Here is an 18,747-nt window from a genome sequence, read left to right on the forward strand (position 1 = left end):
GCAAAGCACCACAAGAGAAATCAAAGTCACGAGTAGGATTCCAAAACTTTAACATTTTTTTGCGATACACCCAGTAGTACTTTTTAGTTCTTTCCTGAGTTTTCAACATCTCAGATTACTCTCAAGTTTACCATTGCTAAGCAGGTGAAAAACTGTCACAACTTTCCTTTCCTTTCCACACCCTAATTTCTTTGTTACTTTCATTCCATATCTACGTTAGAAGTAAAAAGAGGAAAGTATTTTTGCCGTAATTGTTTGCCTGAAGGTAACTGCTCCACTCCTGACCCTCTCTTTCTCTTGGTCTCTCAGGCTGTGGTTCAAGCTATTAAGCACAAGGTTACAACCATCCCTATTCAGGAATCCTCTACTCTGGAGCTCAGGAATCCCTGTGGAACTGCTGAGATTCAAGTACGTTATTAAAATAGTTTCCTGAGTGGATCCTGCAACACCCAAATTCTCAACTTTAAGCACACTAGCATTTCTTCCACTGCCAGCCTTGTAGGTGATTGGCATCTTTATCATTTCCCCTATGGTGTTAAGCTTGCCAGAAGATTCCCGGGACTGTGAGGGAAGCAGGTTCCTCCCCTTGTCCCATCCCTGATCCCCTCTCCTTGTGCAGAGTTCCCACATGCACCGGGACACTTCCAAGCAGCAGCTTCTCCTACTCTGCAAAGGAAGCAGTGGCTTCAAGCATGGACTGATTTGGGCAGATGGTCTGGTCTCCTAACTACTGAAGAATGACAATTTCCTATTAGATTGTCTACTTAGGACTTCTTTTTTTACAGTGTTCTTCCTTGTTGACTAATCACAGCTACGTAAGACAGAGACGAACTCTGCCAACATCTGGTTAACAGTAGGATATTTCAGTGTTTGTGGTGGTGAAAATACAAATGGATAAAATTGGGAAAGAATTTTTGCTTTTTCGTAGGGCGCAATATTGCAGGGTGGAGCTAAAAATGTTTGTGTTTCAACAGACAAAACATTTGAGTAGATGGATTTCTGGCAGTGAACAATGCGTTCAGCCAAGTAGTTTCTCAATGCCCAAGCTAATTAATATTCCACTGTATAAACATTGCAGATAAAAAGTTCGAGAATAACTCTTTTTATTGTGGGATGCTTGTTAGAGATTATTATAATTTACTTCACATTTTCCAAAAAGCCAATGGGTTCTGGAAATATTTACAGACACATAATACACTGTTTACAATTGTGGAGTGAATGATCTTGCTTTGAATCAATGACTTCCTGTTTCGTGTTTGAGTCCCCAAGGGAGGAAAAAAAAATGAGTTCATCTCTTTTGGCTTCATAGAGTGCTCTGAATCAGCACTCTAACCTACAGAGTCCTCCCCTTCTTCCTGCTCCAGTTCCCACTGCAAAGCCCTCCGTTCTTCGCAGGCTTTAAAAATAAAATCTTTTGAAAAGTAAACCAAAAAAGCACACATTAAAGTGGTAAGTTCTAATTATGTCATCAAAAATTAATTGAGACAAGTTTGACAAGTCTGGAAAGATTAAATTTGTCTTTTTCATTTTTTAAGTTTATAAACCTCTTCATAGGCTTCGAGAAGCCAGAATGTCACATTCTCCCCAAAGGGATGGAAATAATTTCCTTTTTTTTTTTTTTTTTTTTTTTTGCTGTCTGCTTGGAAATTATCAAAATACATCTGAGGGGGAAGGAGGGAACAATGTTCCAGCTTTCTGAAGCATGTTAAAAATTTACATATTCCTTATCATGCTGTCAGTGTTTTGCTCTGTTTTTAACAAAACGCTGTGTTTAACTAAACATTTCATATTCTGTCCATATGCTCCGTCCTTTCTCTGCTGGAGGAAGCTTGATAAATCCTCCTGCTTCACTAGGAGGGGGTTTGTGCAGTGCTTGTTGGCTTGCCTACCATGAGCAGCACCATCCTACAGCGTTACAGCCCAAGGGCCCTGTACTGCAGCCCTTCTTCCACCCAAACGCAGAGCTTCCAAATTATTTTTGGAGCCAGAAAGGTTGGGCTGGAGAAAGGAAACGATGAGCCACAAAGTGGACCTGTTCGGGAATCAAGGAAGCCATTTGCAGGTTTGTCAGTGGCCAGGCAAAACTCACCTAAAACACTGGGAACTTTATTTTCCATTTGACTCATTTTGCAAAATGCCGTGCCCAGACGAACTGCACCCTAAGCTATGGAAAACGGCCTTCAAACCCCGATTTAGGGCAGGTTCTGCCGCTGTTTGCTCTGTGCTGTGGGGAGCGTGTGGCACGCTCCTTCAGGGACGGGACCCCGCTCTGGCCCTCCTGATCCCCTCATTGTGGGGCCGAGGGGGCAGCCAGGCGGCACGGCCCATGGAGCACCCTCGGCTGTACGTGGTCACTGTAACCGCGCCGCGCAAAACCACCTCGTGTCACCATTTTGGGGGCTGCAATTTTGCGAGGTCACGGCATGACACCAAGGAGTAACCTCTGGATGGGACTGGGAAGGCTGGATGTGGAGGCACTTTTAATAAAATTTGCTTTATTAAGCGCAATGAGAAGCTGCGTGCTTCCCGCTGCCCCCTTTTCGGGGGGCTCACTCTGCTGGGCACCCCACATGAGCAGGGACCCCCAGCGCCCTCCTCCCGCCACCCTACACCCCGCGGGCTCCACACCGTGACCTCACATCACGTCAGCCCCACACCATGTCGTCACCCCCCACCATGTCCTGACATGACGTCACCCCCCACCAAGCCGTCGGCATCCCCCTCCATGCCCCTCACACGACGCCGCCCCCCGCGGGCTCCGCGCCTCAGGGCAGGGAGGGCGGGGGTCGGGGACCCGAGCTCCCACCTGGCCGGCCTCGCCTCGCCTCGCCTCGCCTCGCCGGGCGCCGTCCGGGCTGTGGGCGCCGCGGGCCGCCCGCCCCACCATCCCCGCGGCCAGGCACCCCGCCTGAGCGACGGCCGCCGCGGCCACTGAGGAGCCGGGGCCGCCCCCGGCGGGGAGCCCGGGCGGGGCCTGAGCCCGGCGGGGGGAGCCCGGCACAAAGTGAAGCCCGGGAGGTCGCGGCTCGATATGAGGGGGCGCTTCGGTGCTGTGAGGTGACAGAGTGCTGGGACAGGCTGCCCGGAGGGGCTGTGGGCAGCCTATGGGTCTGGGTGGAGATTTTGGGATTGTCTTTTGGTTGGATTGGGAGCTAGAGGGACAAAATGGTCTGCGGGTTCTGCTGCACAAACCGCCTGCTCGCCACCACTGTGTTCGGCTCCTGGTACAGTGAGGTGGTCTTTTTGTGTACGCTGCTCGGTCACGATGATCAGTCAGTGAAAGTGCGTGGTTTTGTGACTGAAAAAAAAAAGGGCCTTGAAAGCTCAAATGTTCCCATCTGATCATCCACACAATTTCATTTTTTCCTATTCAGTTCAGTACAGCTTCCAGGTTTCCACTCGCTTGCAGTGACCTTAAAGTAGCCAAAGAACTCCACTGGATCTGATTCATATGCTGGTACTTTCCTAAGTGCCTCATGTAGTTTTGAAACACCGCTGAAAAACATATTGAAAATATCATTGCTGGAATAGCAAGAAATGAATTATTTTTTACCTAATATCCTCTTTATAGAGTGTCTTGAAAAGCCGCATTAAAAACAAGTGAACTGAAAAAAAAAAATGTTAGTTGTTCACATGAAAATATTTCTCCAAAAGAATAAAGATTATCCTCCTGCTCCTAACCACCTCTATACAAGAGGATTTAGTGTTGGTGTTTAATGCAAACTTCGTGTTTGCTTTCAGCCATCCTCTGCAGATAGACCCAACGCTGTGGAGAGCGTTTGACTTTGGGGTGCGCGGAGCCCAGGCAGACCGCAGGCTGTGGGAATGGCAGGCATGGACCGCAAGAGGGAGAGCAAAGCCCATGAGCTCCGTGAGTGTTTCTTTCAGGTTGATTTGCGGATTGACATTTTCTTTGGCTCAGATAATAGTAATAATGATGCTCTGCAGCTGTGCAGCCCTCGGTACTGACAGGTAAAGAGGCATGAGAAAAATAGTCTGGAAGAAGGAGTAGGGATGCTGAAGATTTTCTTTGAACTGCCCTGACAGGTAATGCCGATATGTCTAGAATCCAAGGTCAGTTACTGAAGGGAATGAAATTACAAGTAGACCAGCTGCAATGCGCAGAACAGAATAAACCTTTGTTTTGTAATTAGAAGGTGGGAATGCCATGAATCTTAAAGGCGTGATACAAACATAGAAAACTATTTTGCACACAAGTGCAGTCTCGTGGAGAGGTGTTTCTCACTGCTGTTGTCACAAGTAGATGTTACACAGAAGCAATAATAAATCAGAGGCACAGTCTTGCAAGTACGTACAGAACATGCAAAATATATCACTGCTACACAGTATGTTGAAGAAGCAAACTACACCACACTACAGAAGTAGATCAAAGTAAATACAAAACACCACAACATACAAAGCCTCTCTCAAAGAACAGATGCCGACCAAAGAAGTGTATGTTGCTCTGCCTTTATCTCTGCAATCTGACCTTAATGCAACAAAGTAACTTCAAAGTTTTTGTTTGTCTTACTGAACAAGAATACCACATTTAATTTGAAGTATTGTGAACCCTGTATTACAAAACATCTGGTCCAGAGTGTAGAAGCTAACCCAAAGAACGTCACTAGCTCCATGCCAGAGATTATCAAGTTGTTATCAAACCTGCAAGTGGGAAGTAAAATTTGGGGGGTTATTAGACTTCCATGACTACACAGAACGTGGTTCTGACACACTGGATCAAAGCCTTATGAACCTGCCATGACAAATGGGGCTTCTTCTGGTTCTCTGTACCACACAGATAAGCATTGCAACCATTTGAGGCTAGGGTTAGACTGGTGTTTTTATCTACAATTGGAAAATGTATTCCAGAAAACATCTTGCGATTCCAAAACCTCAGATCAGACACCATCTTCTGTGTCATTTCTATCCGGATTCTTTAAAAGCATGATGTATTTTAGGCTTTTCAATGGAAAGAAAGTTCCCATAACACCATATATACTAGTTGTAACACATAACTGTGATATAAAGGAAGGAATAGATGATCTTCAGTTAGTGTTAGAATTAATTAAAAGGTATCATATGGTCTTTCAAAAAGCAGATTAAAAGGTTTTGTTTAAGTGGGGAAGGGAGAAAGATAATTCCTGTTCAATTTATGGTATCACCACGACATATCTTTAAATGTTATTTGAAGGCTACAGCTTGTCTTTCACTGGTAGGAAAATGTCATCTTACATAATGGCCTGTAATGTTTGTGCTTGGGTACTTCTGAATGGAAGAATCTGTAGTTACTTCAGTTACTAGTGAAGGCTTTTTCTACTAAGAAAAATACAGCTTTTGGGAAGATCCATGGTTTCCCTTTAAAAGCACAACCTCTTTTTAATTGTTTGGCGCCACAGAGTGGTAAAATGCTATATTGCACTAAACAGCAGATTTCTGTGAAAGTTTCAAAGTAACTTAATGATCTCCCTCGAAAATAGGCTTATACGTTATTAATATAACTGCTAATTACAAATATTATTATCAATATATTTATTAATATAAATATTATTAATAGTAATAATTCTTGGTAGACTTGTATATTATTATTTATTATTATTATAGGCTTAAAATATTCTACTTACCAGATACAGGCATGCAGACCTTTAGCTACAGAAGATTAGAACTTTCAACTTCAAAATTCAGGTTTCCAGCAGTGTGGGTTAGAATATTTCCTTTGAGAGGAATTTTCACTGATTTGTCTCAACTGTAAAGTTTGTAAACATAAATCCAACCCTTAGAAAAAACATCTGACAAATTGCAGAGACCGGCTCGGCCATCACAGCAAAAACAGCCATGCCAGCTTGGTGCCGAGGGCTGCTCAGCTTGGTGCCCAGTCTCTTGGCTGTTGCGCCAGCCATTGCCTGAGGAAGCAAAGAGGCATTTTCCCAGCGCACTGTCCTTGTCTCTAGTTGCCTTGTGGTTCAGGGATTTTGTGAGCCAGAAATTTTATTTTGAAACTTTTGCTGGATTTTTTTTCTTCCTTCTATGATGTAGCCCAGCTGCTTTTGAAGAAATGTAATTTTTCAAGAACCAGAGCGTCCCAGGACAATGAACTCCATGGTTTAAATACTTCATTTCATTTTGGATGTGCCATCTGCTTGTTTCATTTGATGTATAGCAGAGCACAAACACCAGTAATTCAAAGGTTGGTTGCTCCTTACCAGCAGAAACAGAAGTTATGATCACAGAGTGACACCTTTCCAAGGTAGCAAAGTCTGATAAGCCATGCTGGGCTAGCTGCTCAGTGATAAAGGCACGTTTGGAGGTATAAGAACATCCATGTTATATGGTGTGGTTTTGTGTGATATTACGTGAGCTAGTTATAAGTAAGTGATTTTTAGCTACTGGAAACTTGGTGCTCTTGGGGACCAGAGCAAGCGTGTGAGTCTTGAGATTTCTTGAGATGCTGCTGCTTTGCATTGCACTACAAAAGTGTGCATTCTTCAAGTCTAAAAAAAAAAAAAAAAAAAAAAAAAAAAAAGTAGGAAAGCTGTTTTGTAAGCAGGAAGCTGCTGGACAGTTATTCCTAGCTGGACAGAAAGTGAGCTAGGATATACTGAGCTGGAACCCTAGAAATGGTTCCACTGAAAATAGGGAGCACGTATGTAGAAGATTCAATGAAATGTAAAATGTGCCGGTATTGAACTGAGCATAAGGAGCTGAAGATTTACTTCAGCTGGCTGGAGATGTTACTTATCCTAAATGAGGATGCATCAGTTTGATTTATCTGGGAGGCTAAATCATACAGATCGGCACTCGGACTCCCTTGGAGCTGGAGGTAGCCCGGCACGCCCCTGCAAGGCACAGTGCCAGCAGTGGTGTCAACTTGCTACAAGCTGCCACACACAGAGCAGAGGGGAAATCAACCAGCCGGCAGGGAAAAACTCAAAGCATTTCCCATGTGTATGGGTATGGCGAAACCTTTCCGTGGTTCCTCTGGCTATATGTATGTCTCCAGTCAGTCGGCAGTACAAAATGTCAGTATTAAGTTATGCAGAAGTTTGTTGAAAGTCACGAACTGAGACTTGTTGAGTTGAGGTACTTTGGGCTGAAAGAAAATTGTTGTTGGGTGAAAGTGGGGTGGCAAAAAGTGTGTTTTTCCTGCTTTTCCTCACCTAAACGTTGTCGCTGTGTAATCCCAATGGCCCCGCGACTACTGGGTGATCTGGCGCTTCACCACAGCCGCTTGCACAGAGACGCGTTTCACCCACTGTGGGATTTCCTACAGAAGGCCCAGGAGAGTCCCCACTCGATACCCGGAGGCACGACCCGGCTGCTGAGGCCTAAAGCCGCCGTGCCCTGGCTCCGGGGAACCACTGCCATCCCTCTCCCCGCCGCCGAGGGGAAGGTGCCCGGTTGGGCGCCCCGCGACCGGCGAGGTTACAGCTCCGGCCCCTCAGCGCCGGGGCTGGAGGCGGCGCCGGGGGCCGGACTGCGGGGCGGGGAAAGCCCGGCTCGCCTCGCCTCGCCTCGCTTCGCCTCGCCTCGCCTCGCCTCGGCCCTACCCGGCGCAGGCGGGGCAGCGGGGACCGGGCCGGGGAGCGGCGCCCCGTGCCGAGCCTCTCCCCTCAGGGTAAGGGCCGGCGGTGGCCGCCATTTTGCTTCCTCCCCGTCCCCCCCCCCCTCCGCCGCCCGCGCGGCCTCCATGGCGGCGGGGCCGCGGCCCTTCCCCGCCCGCCGCCGGGCTGTGGTGCTGCGGGGCGGCCCGGATGTGGGGGGTGTGAGGCGGCGGCGCCTTCCCTCGGCGGCTGGTTGCCCTCACGGGCTGCGGTGGCTCCATGTGGGAGCCGCCGGGACGCGGGGCACCCCGCAGCGGGTGGCCCCGCAGGAGCAGGGAGCCTGCGGGGGTCCCGCCAGCCTCAGGTGCTGTGTGGGAGTGGGCTCATGAGGCAGGGAAACTGCAGCGCACGTGAAATTTCCACTGCCCTAAAGGGGATAACTTCCTCTCTGCAACATTTGCTGTGGCAGAGGAAGCGCAGGTTGATGTCTCCAGGAATAAAACTGTGGTTCACTAGGTAGCCCTCGCTTCGCGTTACGTCTTAAGCGAGTTTTAAACGCTCGGTCCAGTAAACTAAAGCAGCAACAGGAGTTCTGTGGTGTAATTCCCATGTCTGCGTGATACTTACAGGCTGTGACCAAGGGACGTGTTGCAGACTACGTAACAAGTGCAGTAAGGACTCCAGTGTGACAGTTTGAGGCTTATCCAGCAAATATTGAAATCTTTTCTCAGATTTCCTCTTTGTGCCACAAAGTCTCAGCAGATTTTGGACATGCTTAGAGTGGTTGAAAATCATGAAGGAGAACTATTATCTTGCAAAAGAAATTGCACAAATAATACAATAAGCAATATTTTAGGCCAGCAAAAAGGCTCTTAGAGGAAGTGTTTATAGTTATGCTTTTAAAACAAGGTGCTCTGTATTTCTTTTAACAGGTGTCTCTTCATCAGCTAAAATGGTTTTAAAGAAGAAGAAAGAAGTTCAGGTTGATGCATTCTTACTTGATCACCAGCAGCTTGAAAAACTTCAGAGTAAGGTTTTCGTTTGTTTGTTTTTCCTGAACTAATCTTGTTTTTGTTTCTGTTAGTAGAACACATTTGAGTAGCTACTGAAATTGATCTTCTTTTTTTTTTTTTTATTGTTTTGTTTGCGGTGTTTTTTGTTTTGGATGGTTTTGTTCTTTTTTTTTGGTTACTATTTCTTGCCTTCTTTAATGTAATGACAACAATTTTTTACTGTGGCAAAGTTTAAAGAGGTAATCGTTCCCCTCTGCTCAGCGCTGGTGAGGCCACACCTGAAGTATCGTGTCCAATTCTGGGCTTCCCAGTATGAGAGATATGGGCATACTGGGGAGAGTCTGCAAAAGCCATGAAGATGATGAGGAGACTGGAGCATCTCTCCTCAGAGGAAAGGCTGAGAGAGCTGGGGCTGCCTAGCCTTGAGAAGAGAAGGCTCAGGGAGAAATCTGACCAATGTCTATAAATGTCTGAAGGGAGGATGCAGTGAAGGCAGAGCTGGTGCACGGGACAGTGTTTGAAAAAATTGGTGCTAAGCTATTGTTAAGGTGACTTAAAGGACATGGCACCAGTAGGTTTAGTGGAATGGCAAAAAAGTTAATAATTAAGCAGTGATTTCTTATTATAAATAAGTTATTATTTATGCTGTTTATTGTAACTCCTTTTTTAAAAAAATACTTTTCTCCCAAATGTAGAGTTTTCCAAGGCTGAAGAACAAAACCTGGCATCTCTGCTTCTGCACTGTGGACAGCTGAACAATGGCATCCAGCAAATCCAGTGTATTAAACAAGTAAGATTTCACTGGTGTTAGTGTGCTGTCTTGAAACTGACAGTGTAATACACATGCCGTTAATGCGAAATGCAGCTGTAAAATAAACTCTAATGTTTTAAGCGTTCCTGGAAGCAGGTAAAATGAAGTTGTTACTCCTGCAGATGCTAGGTAGGAACGTAGTTCTAGTACTTAAATTAGCAAAGGCTGTGGTTACTGAGAATAATGGAAGGCAAGTGATAGCAAATTATGAGTTTTATAGTTATATATTGTTATTAGCAGAGGTTTTCCTGGAGCTTATTCAGCAACTTAATCTCAACGGGATATGGTAAAGTGGAGACAGTTTTTGCACTGTATACTTGAATGAGAGGGAATTACACCCCCATTAAAAAGACATACAAAGGCATGTATGTAGTTAGTTTTATTGATCAAGTGCTCTGTTGATTACAGATCATGCCTTTGGTGAAGATGATGGATCAAAACTCTGCATGTGATCCCATGGTTAAAGCTTGTTTGGATATCCTGGGAGAGACATATTTTTCACTGAGTGTGAAGAATCCCTTGAAAAAAGTATTAGCAAGGTAAAGAATTGGATAGTAAGCATGGTTTGTTTTATTTAAATGCTCTCCTTAAATTGAAGCTACTAACTTCTCATGCACTGCAAATTGCTGTAATTACTGAAAAATTGTGGTACTAATATTATAAATAATCCAATGTATCATTGGATAAATAGCTTCAAAGTGAAGCATTATTTTGATCTCTTTCATTACTTGAAAGACAATTTGTGTATAATTAGCACTGAATTTTAAAATCCAATAGAGTAGAAATTTAAAATGCATCTGTATAAAGAGAAAAACACTCAACTTTGACAATGTAAAGAGAAGGTGGTACAGTGGAATCATGACTAAAGAGTGTTTTCCCATACCTATTTCTATTGTAATTATGGTTTTCTATAGCTAAATTATTATTGTATTTCTCTAGCTAATTTATGACAGCCTTAATATTTTAAGATCGATTGCTTAGCTGCCTTCATTTCTATGCACAAAAAAAACATCTATTGTTCAACTGAGACCTCACAGGGCTTCCATCCAGTATTTCATATAATGCCAGGGCTTCACACCACTTTGACAGGTTTTTGTTGCTTCAAAGTTAGAACATGTTTATTTTAAAACAAAGAATGTTTGATAGATGCTGTTGAATGCTAGTGGCACACTGTGGCTGCATGCATCGGTTTGTATTGCTGCTTTTGCCTGTTGTGACCCTTTTTATCGAAGCTATACATGCCTCTTTTAGAAATGTTACTTGAAAGACTGAAATGGGCTGAGCAGAGAACAAGCCCATGAGTTGTCAGGTATGTGGCTACAGGAAAGCTTTCTTCACTTTTAAGTAAGGATAGGCTGAAATGTTAAGGAGTTCCTAGGAATACAAGTAGATAAAATGGAGAAGAGAAGTTATGCGGAGAAAATATAAGTGTTCTTAGGAGGCTGTAAAATTTCCACAGATCTAGACTCTACTTTGTTATTTTCTATCCCTGGTGTATACATTTATGTCATGATGCTACAGAAAATGTGGACACTTTGGTTTGGGAATCAATATAGAGTATTAGAACAGAAGTTGATTTACATCTCACTTGCAGGAGTAACCTAAACCTTGTGTAGACATTGCATTAAAGATACAAGAGCAAACTCTCCTTTCACTTTTTGCTGAATTAACTCACTGAGATTATTTCAGAAGGAAATCTTAAAAAACGTTTGTTGGTAAGAAAAAACTAAGGAGGTTTAATGTCCTTCCTGTATTCCAGAACAGATACAGAAAGTCATGCCCGGACATTCTTAGAACTTTCTCCTGCATACCTTGAAGACTAGAGATGTAGTTTTCTGACTCTGAAACCAAAAGGGGGACAGTAATAAACATGCTGTCAGTTCTTGATTATTATTTTTTTTTTTTTTTAAGTGTTATAGGCTGCAGTTGTACAATCTGATAGATCCAATGCATCCTTGCATTTGCAGAAATGTGGGGACAGGGTTAATATAGAAAGCAACATGTCTGTTACGAGAGCTTTACCCGACACTGACTTTGATCACATGGTATTTCACACACCTCAGTGTGAGGTAACTGATCGTGCTGTTTCTTACCGTTGTAGTTCACTAAATGGTCTTCCTGAACAGTTGATGCCGTTAGCTGTTCAAAGCTTTGTACGCTGCCTTAGGGAAGAACTGAAAACCACAGATACGTATTTGTACAGAAAAGTACTGGACAACCTTGCTTCTTGTATGGAGGACTTCAGCTTAGGTATGATGAAATCGAATATATTCTACTCTAACATGTTCAGCATTGTTTTGCATCTTGGTGCAGAACCTAATAGCGATGTTTACATCTTTATGTAAAAACATTTTTTTGGCTAGTATACAGTATTCAATAGTCACTATTTAAAATGTATTTTCTTTCCTCTAGGTAAAGCAAGTATTAAGAACCTGTTTGAAGAAGGTAAAGTTATGTTTATATTAAATTTCACTTCAGATTATTGGGGGAAGGTTGTGTGTGAAGAAGTAATGTGTGGTAGGCACAAAGATCTCTCAGATCTGATTTCATTATGATACATTTTTAACGACTAGGACCTTCTTCATGGGGTACTTTTTTTTTGTCAAGGATTTTTCCTTGGCTTGTACCTTTTAATTTCCAGTAATCGATCTTGATTTACTGAGCATCCACAAATACCAATCTGAGGGTACTTAAAGGACTGTCAGAGGCAGTGCTACTTCATGTGAAGTAATCTCTGTTCTGCCCCTCATGATGAAGTTGAGTATGGTAACACGGAGCTGTTAACATCCAGTGTTCATATAGCAGGCCATGGTCTCCTGTTGCAAGCATTCTGTGTGGCAGTAATTTGGCAGAAGTTTGATCTGCTGGTAAAACCGTTTATTATTGAACCTCAGCGATTCAGAGTCGCTGCATCTGTCTGGAAACTATGGGATAACATGGCCTGTTGTGCCCTCAGCATGCAAATAATGTTCACAGCTTTTTGTGGACCTTTTGTTGCTGCGATGTTTTGAGCCCTTGGTAATTTCAGCTTTTCATCGAGGAGTCAGAACTCTGGATGCCTCGCAGTGTTAGAGCACGTGGAAACTCTTATTTTGTACCAGGTTGTTTCAAAACAGTGTGAGATTTTGTTCCTGCATTGCCTCTTGAGTCTACACTGAATTTTGAGTTTAACTTTTTTATGGAGTGGAAGAAACACCACTAGACAGATAACTTTTTACTGTGCCTGGGTGTGATGTGTAGGGGTGATTGCTGGGAATTTTCTGTTACACTTCTCTTTTAAGTAAATTCCTAACGTAATTATTTCCACTAGTTCTTCAGTTCCTGCAAAAATCACTACTTGACATACAGGAAGAAAACAGGCAAGTGAAATCAATATAAGCTGTATTTTATCTGTTTTCATTTCATTATTGCAAGATAATTTAATATGGACTATCACTTTGATAGCCATGCAGTGGTGAAAGATGCAAACGTCAGTTTACAGTGATATGTATATAAAATTAAAAAAAATGTTTCTTTTCTTTTGTGGTAATATGATGATAGAGAGGAAAGGAACAAAAAGGTGGTAGTATTTAAGGCACTGATATTGTGTTAGAGCTACTACTTTTAAGGGAGGCCTTTGAGTTATGGTTTTGCTATCTGAATTGTGACTGAACACTGTAATTAATAAATACACTTATTAAAATTCAGTTAGAATATTTCTCTTCCACTTTTCATAAGTATTTAATTCAGTATTGATATGCTGTTTGACTGTCACAGCAGTCATCATTCTGTATCTTGACATTTTCCAACATAACATAAAGTGAAGCATCTTCACTGTGGTCTCTTACAATGTGCCTGGAGGATAACAGCGCTTAATGGAATGTTTTGTACATTACAGGCTTACAGCTTGTCTGTCTTCATATTAGAAGAGAGTTGAATGATAGAAATATGCTTTGTGCACAGAGGAACTGTTAAAATGAGAAGGGACCAGCATTGTGTTCTATCACTCTTCAGATCCTGCCCTGTTCAGGCAGAATCAAATGAGTGAAAGTTTCTCATGGGAACCTACAGAAACTGTCGAAAAATTTAATTAAATTTTTTAAGAAACTGTGTTTCTTACCTTCATTTTAAAACACTGTCCAAGTCCACTTTTTTCTTTCTGCTAGTTTGGTCAACTTGAACAATAATTTAATTTCTACCACTATTTCTATCTAAAGTTGACAGAATGTGGTTTTCTAGGGATGGTGAAGGATGGGTTTTGTTTGCTGTTTGTAAGCATATCTTCTCTTCTTTTTCCCCCAGAAAGAATAGTGGAAATCGTGTAGTTCAGACACGATTGATGCATGATTTATTGATGGCCATTAAAGTTCCAATGATGCTTGTACAGAAATTACAAGAAAATATTCAGGGAAGTCTTTGGAAAAATCACGAGTCTTGCATTTGGCAAAGTATGTGTAGTTTACTGAAAAGTTCCATCAGCTTCCTAATGGACGGTAAGTTTAGTAACATTCAAAAAGAAATGTTTTAATTAAGTCAGTCTTATTTTCTGTATAGTAAACTGTATGTAGAAAAACTTGTCTTGTTTTAGCTTGAATGGAAGTTGAACTGCTGAGACTAATGGGAGTGGGGACTAGCAGTAGGTCTTTCTGAGAGCTATGGTTTGTAGATCATAATGTATATCTGCATGAATTAGGCAGTCAGAACTGTTTATTGATGCACTGTAATTAATCATGGTTACTTCCTGTACAGGTGTTACTTTTTTGTAGTTGAACTTGACAAGTAGGTTCTGCCATGGTCCTCCTGTTCTTACCAGGCAGTTCTGTATTTTCGGTTTGTTGAAAGGTATTTATAGTTACCTGTAACACTGAAATATGAATTTGTTAATACTTACTCTCCAGGCAGATGCTACAGGCTTGTGAATACACAACTATAAGTAGTAGAGGAAAATTCAATGCCAACATTATAATTTTGATACACAGTTCTGACACACAATGTTTGCTGCATGTCTGAGTAAAATCCTTTCTCTGCCATGTAGAAACTCTACTGCAGACTGTGCAGACTACCTCGGGACTGGCCTTTATTCTGTTTACTAAAGCTATGTATGAACCAGCTGAAGAATTACCTTCCCTGGTAAGTGTGTATGTTCTCTAAAGGCTGTGAAATGTGGTAGTGTCATTAATCAGTGCTCCCAGGGTTATTTAGAGGCTTTGCTGATAGAGGTAGCAGGGCCTGCCAACCTCTGCATCTGTCTTTTGTTGGAATGTAAATCCTTTATTCTCTGTATGAAATAATGATACAGGGTTTTTGAATTTATATGAAAAACAACACGGAGAAATCTCTTTACATCTTCTAAGGTTTGCGCTTATGTACAAAATACCTTTTCTAATGTGCTAAGGTAGTGTAATGAGTTGTATTTTGCTATTACAGGTCAGTGACTTGCTTCTTGGATTGAAGAAGCACGCAGGCATGCCAGCATGGTTTGTGAGTAATTGTGGAACTCAGTGTACAGAGGAACTCTCCGACTCGGTCCTTCTCTTTCTTTGCCATGGAGCATTGGCTATGCTGGATTGGAAGAATAGCAGCATGGGTGAAAGTGGAGAGAAACTGTTACTAGATATTGCATCAGTCTTGTTGTCTTTGAGTTCAGTGTAAGCCTGTGCTTTCATTTTTACTCTGTGTCATGCTTGATTTTTTACTTTGCATGGGTCACGGTCCTATATAATTATAATATAATTATTTTGTTTTCCTGTGATAATCATATCACCTTTTTAATATATTCAGAAGAACTCTAAGTTTCAAAATGTCTTAAGTTGCATTTTCCTCTGGCATGCTGAAATGAAATGCTCTTTTGTCCAGCATAAATTGTAGTTTTCCAGCAACTTGGTGTTAATGTATGGTAAAATCCATTCTTATTTAGACAGATAAACTTTAGTTTCAGGACATCACCTCTAATGCTATTAAAAGTACAGAAGAATACAAAGTGTGCTAGTGAATGAAATACTTGATATAACACTTTTCTTTCCCTGATAACAAGCTTTGATTGCTTGCATCCAAGGCACTGCCAGCCTATTGGATAGAAGATTAGTATTCTGTTCAACCATGGTTTCTGTCTTGGAAGTCAGTTTTGTGATTTGTGTTTTAGACATACAATTCTTTTTATTTATTTATTTATATGGTAAGGAAAACTTTTCTTTAGATTTTCAAGAAGCATGCAACATAATGTTGCTCAAATACTGCCATGTGTATGCCAAATATTTTTGTTTTCAAAATTGCTGCTGTAGTGGCTTGTCACCATATTGAGATGGTTTTAGTTGTGACCAGTTAACAGTGTGTCAGGTGACAGAGCATACAATTTGAAGCATCCAAAACCTTTTTGACTTAGTCTTTTCTTTTTCTTCAATGAATGGGTAAGTGTTTCCGCATCTGTTCTAGTGTGAGGTAAGCTAAGGTGATGAATAGTTACTTTGAAACATATAATTGATACTTTTTTAAATAGAAGTGTCAAATGAGGTTAATGATCTTTTTTTGTTGTTTATTTTTGTTCTTTTAAAAAGGTTAAAAGAATCCAATATGATAATATGTTTATCGAGAACTGTTGCTATTTGGACTAATTCAGCACTAGCTGCCCTCATTTCAGACTCCCCAAATCTAAAAATCAAACTTAATGGGAACTCAGAGGTAATTGGGAAGCTGCTACAGTATGTTTACACACACTGGGAACACCCTCTAGATGTTGTTAGACACCAAACCAAATCGATATTCAGGAATCTTCTTCAGATACATCAAACCATCGTTTCCGGATACAATTTAAAATCAGACCCATTCTTTGCAAGGCTGACCAAGTATTTGCTGAGTTTGGAATGGCATGTGAAAGGAAAATACGCTTCTCTTGGCTGTCTTGTGGAGTGTGTGGGCACTGAAAGTATACTACAGTTGGACAGAACTATTCCAGGACAAATCTTGGATATGATGAATGATCAGTCTCTTGCACCCTATGCGAGTGATCTTTTGGAAACTATGTTTACAAATCACAAAGTGCAGTTTACTTCGAGTTGTAAGGAAAGTTCCTGGATTGACCAGTGGCACGACATCTGGGTTTCTCCTCTTCTTCTAATACTGTGTGAAGGGAACCATGACCAAACTACTTATATAATAGATTACTATTTACCAAAATTGCTCAGATGCAGCCCTGACAGTTTGAGCTACATGATGAGAATTCTTCAGGCTTCTGCAGATGCTAATCTTGGTAAGAAAATAAATAAAATGATATTTGTAATTATAATGAGTTTAAAAAACAAACAACAAAAAAACAAAAAAAACACACACAACAATCAGTCTTGGAAATGCAATTTCTGATTTATTGTTCCTGTTAGAAGAAGCTGGGGAGAAAAAAAAAATACAGATGGTTGTTGATTTGTGTCAATGCTTCAGGGTGGGATTAATAATAATCACGAGTATCTTCATGCCACGAGCAGAAAAAATAAGTGTTCTAACTGTGGGTGTCTTGCTGCTCTCTTTACATGTCAGACTTTGTTAAGCAGCAGTATTTTTTTCTCCTATTCTTCTGTTCCATTATTATTCCCTATATAGGCATGTCCAATAGCAGGGCTTTACAGATGGCTTTATGTTCCAAATATGTGCATATTAGATTTATGAGTTTCTTCGTAGTTTTTGATGTAATTGAATGTAATTCTTAAATAATGGCTTTTGAGACATCACAGGGCTCTTTTTCTGCGTGCTGTATTTGTGAAGAAGCTTTTGGGAACCAGACTCTTTAGAATGAGCAGAATCTGTGACAGACTCTGTCTTTTGGGGTTTATTGGCTTAGAGAGAAAACGAGGTGGTATGTGGAGTTTCTGACAAGCCCTGCAGTTAGTATTTTGTTTATTGTGTTAATCAGGCTGTAATTATTGCTGTATTTCGTTTTTTTTCAGGCTCTTGCACTACCAGAGGAGCTCTTGGAGCCCTGATGGCATGCCTAAGAACAGCCAGGGCTCACGGACACCTGGAACTTTCAAGTATCATGAGCAACGGTCTTGTATCTGCTGAATGTATAAAGCAGGGTTTAGTGCATCAGCACAATCAGGTAGAGGGGCAATTTTTTTGTGCGTCTTCAAATTAGAAGAATTGCTTAAATCCAAAATTGTGTGTCAGTGTTGTTTTAAAGATGTCATCATAGGTGTCTGTAACTCTTCTGTGTTTAACATCTAAATATCTTTCAGGTTTGCATTGATGCTTTAGGTTTGCTTTGTGAAACCCATCGTAGCACGGAAATTGTGTCTAAGGAAGAAATGCAACTAATTCTATTTTTCCTGGAGTACAACTTGAACAGTCAGTCTCCGTCAGTAAGGCAACAGATATGTTCTTCACTACGAAAGGTAATTTAAAACTGTAAACAAAATGTCGACTGTGCTTACTGTTTTAATTAAATTGCATATTTCACAAATTTTCCTACTGTTACAAGTTGCACATCTGAAAGAGTAGAAACTCTAAGATCAGGTCTGTGTTGTACGTGTTTTGCAACAGAATGGCACTAGATTATTGCGTGCAAGAGTGGCTTAAACAATTACCAATAGTAACTCCATCAAGAATAGTAGTGAGTGTTGGTTACCTTGTCAGTATACCCATACTTGACCAACAGCAAGTACAAAGCAACTTTGTGCTGTAGAGTAAGCCCTGAAGCTTGCATTGCTCTTGTTTTGCACTAAGACTTACTAGAGCTCAGGCAACAGTCACAGTCACTTGGTCAGCCTCAGCAGCCTGACTGGGAAGGCAAGGTAAAGGAATATGCAGGCAAAGCTGTGGTTGGCTTGGTGTGTGGCTGTAATGTTATAGTCTGCAGAGACTGAGTGCGTTGACACTGTAGGTAATGCCGGGGTCACATGTGGGAGAGCGTGGTGGGAGAATGTGGCAAGGATGAGGAAACCATGTATTTGCAAAGAATGTTTTTGAAAGATACCGGTTGCAAAAAAAGCAACATGAAAGGAGAAAAATAATTAGTTGGAGAAAGAGGAGGGGGAAATAGGCTTGGCAGAAACAAAAGAGTAGAAGCCCTTCTATTTCATTCTTGCCTTATATAAGCTGAGGAATCTGAGATAAAAAACCTGTGTTGGAGGAGGTGTGATAGGAAATAATACTAGTGGGTAATAAAAGCTGGGGGGAAGCACTATAGAGGTGCCTTAAGCTCTGTAAGAGACACTGAAGCTATAAAAATGACGTGCGTTAATTGAACTTGTCTTAGATAGAACTTATGTCCCATAGAAAATGGGGAGGTGGGAGAAGAAGAGTAGGCGTGAATTTAAGGAGGAGGATGGAAACAGATATTGAGATGTAGAGGCATAGGAAAGAGCGTGGTCAGAAGAGATGGGGAGCAAAAAAAAACCCTTGTTTTTGGAGGGAGAGAAAA

General features: G+C 41.6%; 2 protein-coding genes across 9 annotated transcripts in view; one reads left to right on the top strand and one right to left on the bottom strand.

The window, feature by feature from the left end:
- The window catches only part of PLEKHH2 (pleckstrin homology, MyTH4 and FERM domain containing H2), a 61,761-nt gene extending 54,367 nt beyond the window's left edge, over positions 1–7,394 (bottom strand). For 6 of the 7 annotated variants that reach the window (XR_011808217.1, XR_011808218.1, XM_027454110.3 and 3 more), the window contains exon 1: positions 2,807–2,940. The gene's annotated coding sequence lies outside the window, so the exon portion shown is untranslated. Of the gene's footprint in view, positions 1–2,806; positions 2,941–5,621; positions 6,489–7,154 lie in introns of those variants that run through there. The other variant, XM_005015282.6, reaches the window with a different exon arrangement.
- An 83-nt stretch (positions 7,395–7,477) lies between these two features.
- The window catches only part of THADA (THADA armadillo repeat containing), a 161,280-nt gene continuing 150,010 nt past the window's right edge, over positions 7,478–18,747 (top strand). The window contains exons 1-13 of one of the 2 annotated variants that reach the window (XM_027454105.3): positions 7,478–7,612; positions 8,471–8,566; positions 9,247–9,341; positions 9,771–9,901; positions 11,464–11,612; positions 11,775–11,807; positions 12,673–12,721; positions 13,644–13,834; positions 14,377–14,471; positions 14,769–14,989; positions 15,896–16,587; positions 17,276–17,427; positions 17,564–17,719. In XM_027454105.3, the coding sequence (XP_027309906.1) occupies positions 8,491–8,566; positions 9,247–9,341; positions 9,771–9,901; positions 11,464–11,612; positions 11,775–11,807; positions 12,673–12,721; positions 13,644–13,834; positions 14,377–14,471; positions 14,769–14,989; positions 15,896–16,587; positions 17,276–17,427; positions 17,564–17,719 (2,040 nt within the window). In that variant the 5' untranslated portion in view covers positions 7,478–7,612; positions 8,471–8,490. The remainder of the gene's footprint in view (positions 7,613–8,470; positions 8,567–9,246; positions 9,342–9,770; positions 9,902–11,463; positions 11,613–11,774; positions 11,808–12,672; positions 12,722–13,643; positions 13,835–14,376; positions 14,472–14,768; positions 14,990–15,895; positions 16,588–17,275; positions 17,428–17,563; positions 17,720–18,747) is intronic. The other variant, XM_072035746.1, reaches the window with a different exon arrangement.

This window comes from Anas platyrhynchos, chromosome 3, assembly GCF_047663525.1.
Source record: "Anas platyrhynchos isolate ZD024472 breed Pekin duck chromosome 3, IASCAAS_PekinDuck_T2T, whole genome shotgun sequence".
NCBI classification, from domain to species: domain Eukaryota; kingdom Metazoa; phylum Chordata; class Aves; order Anseriformes; family Anatidae; genus Anas; species Anas platyrhynchos.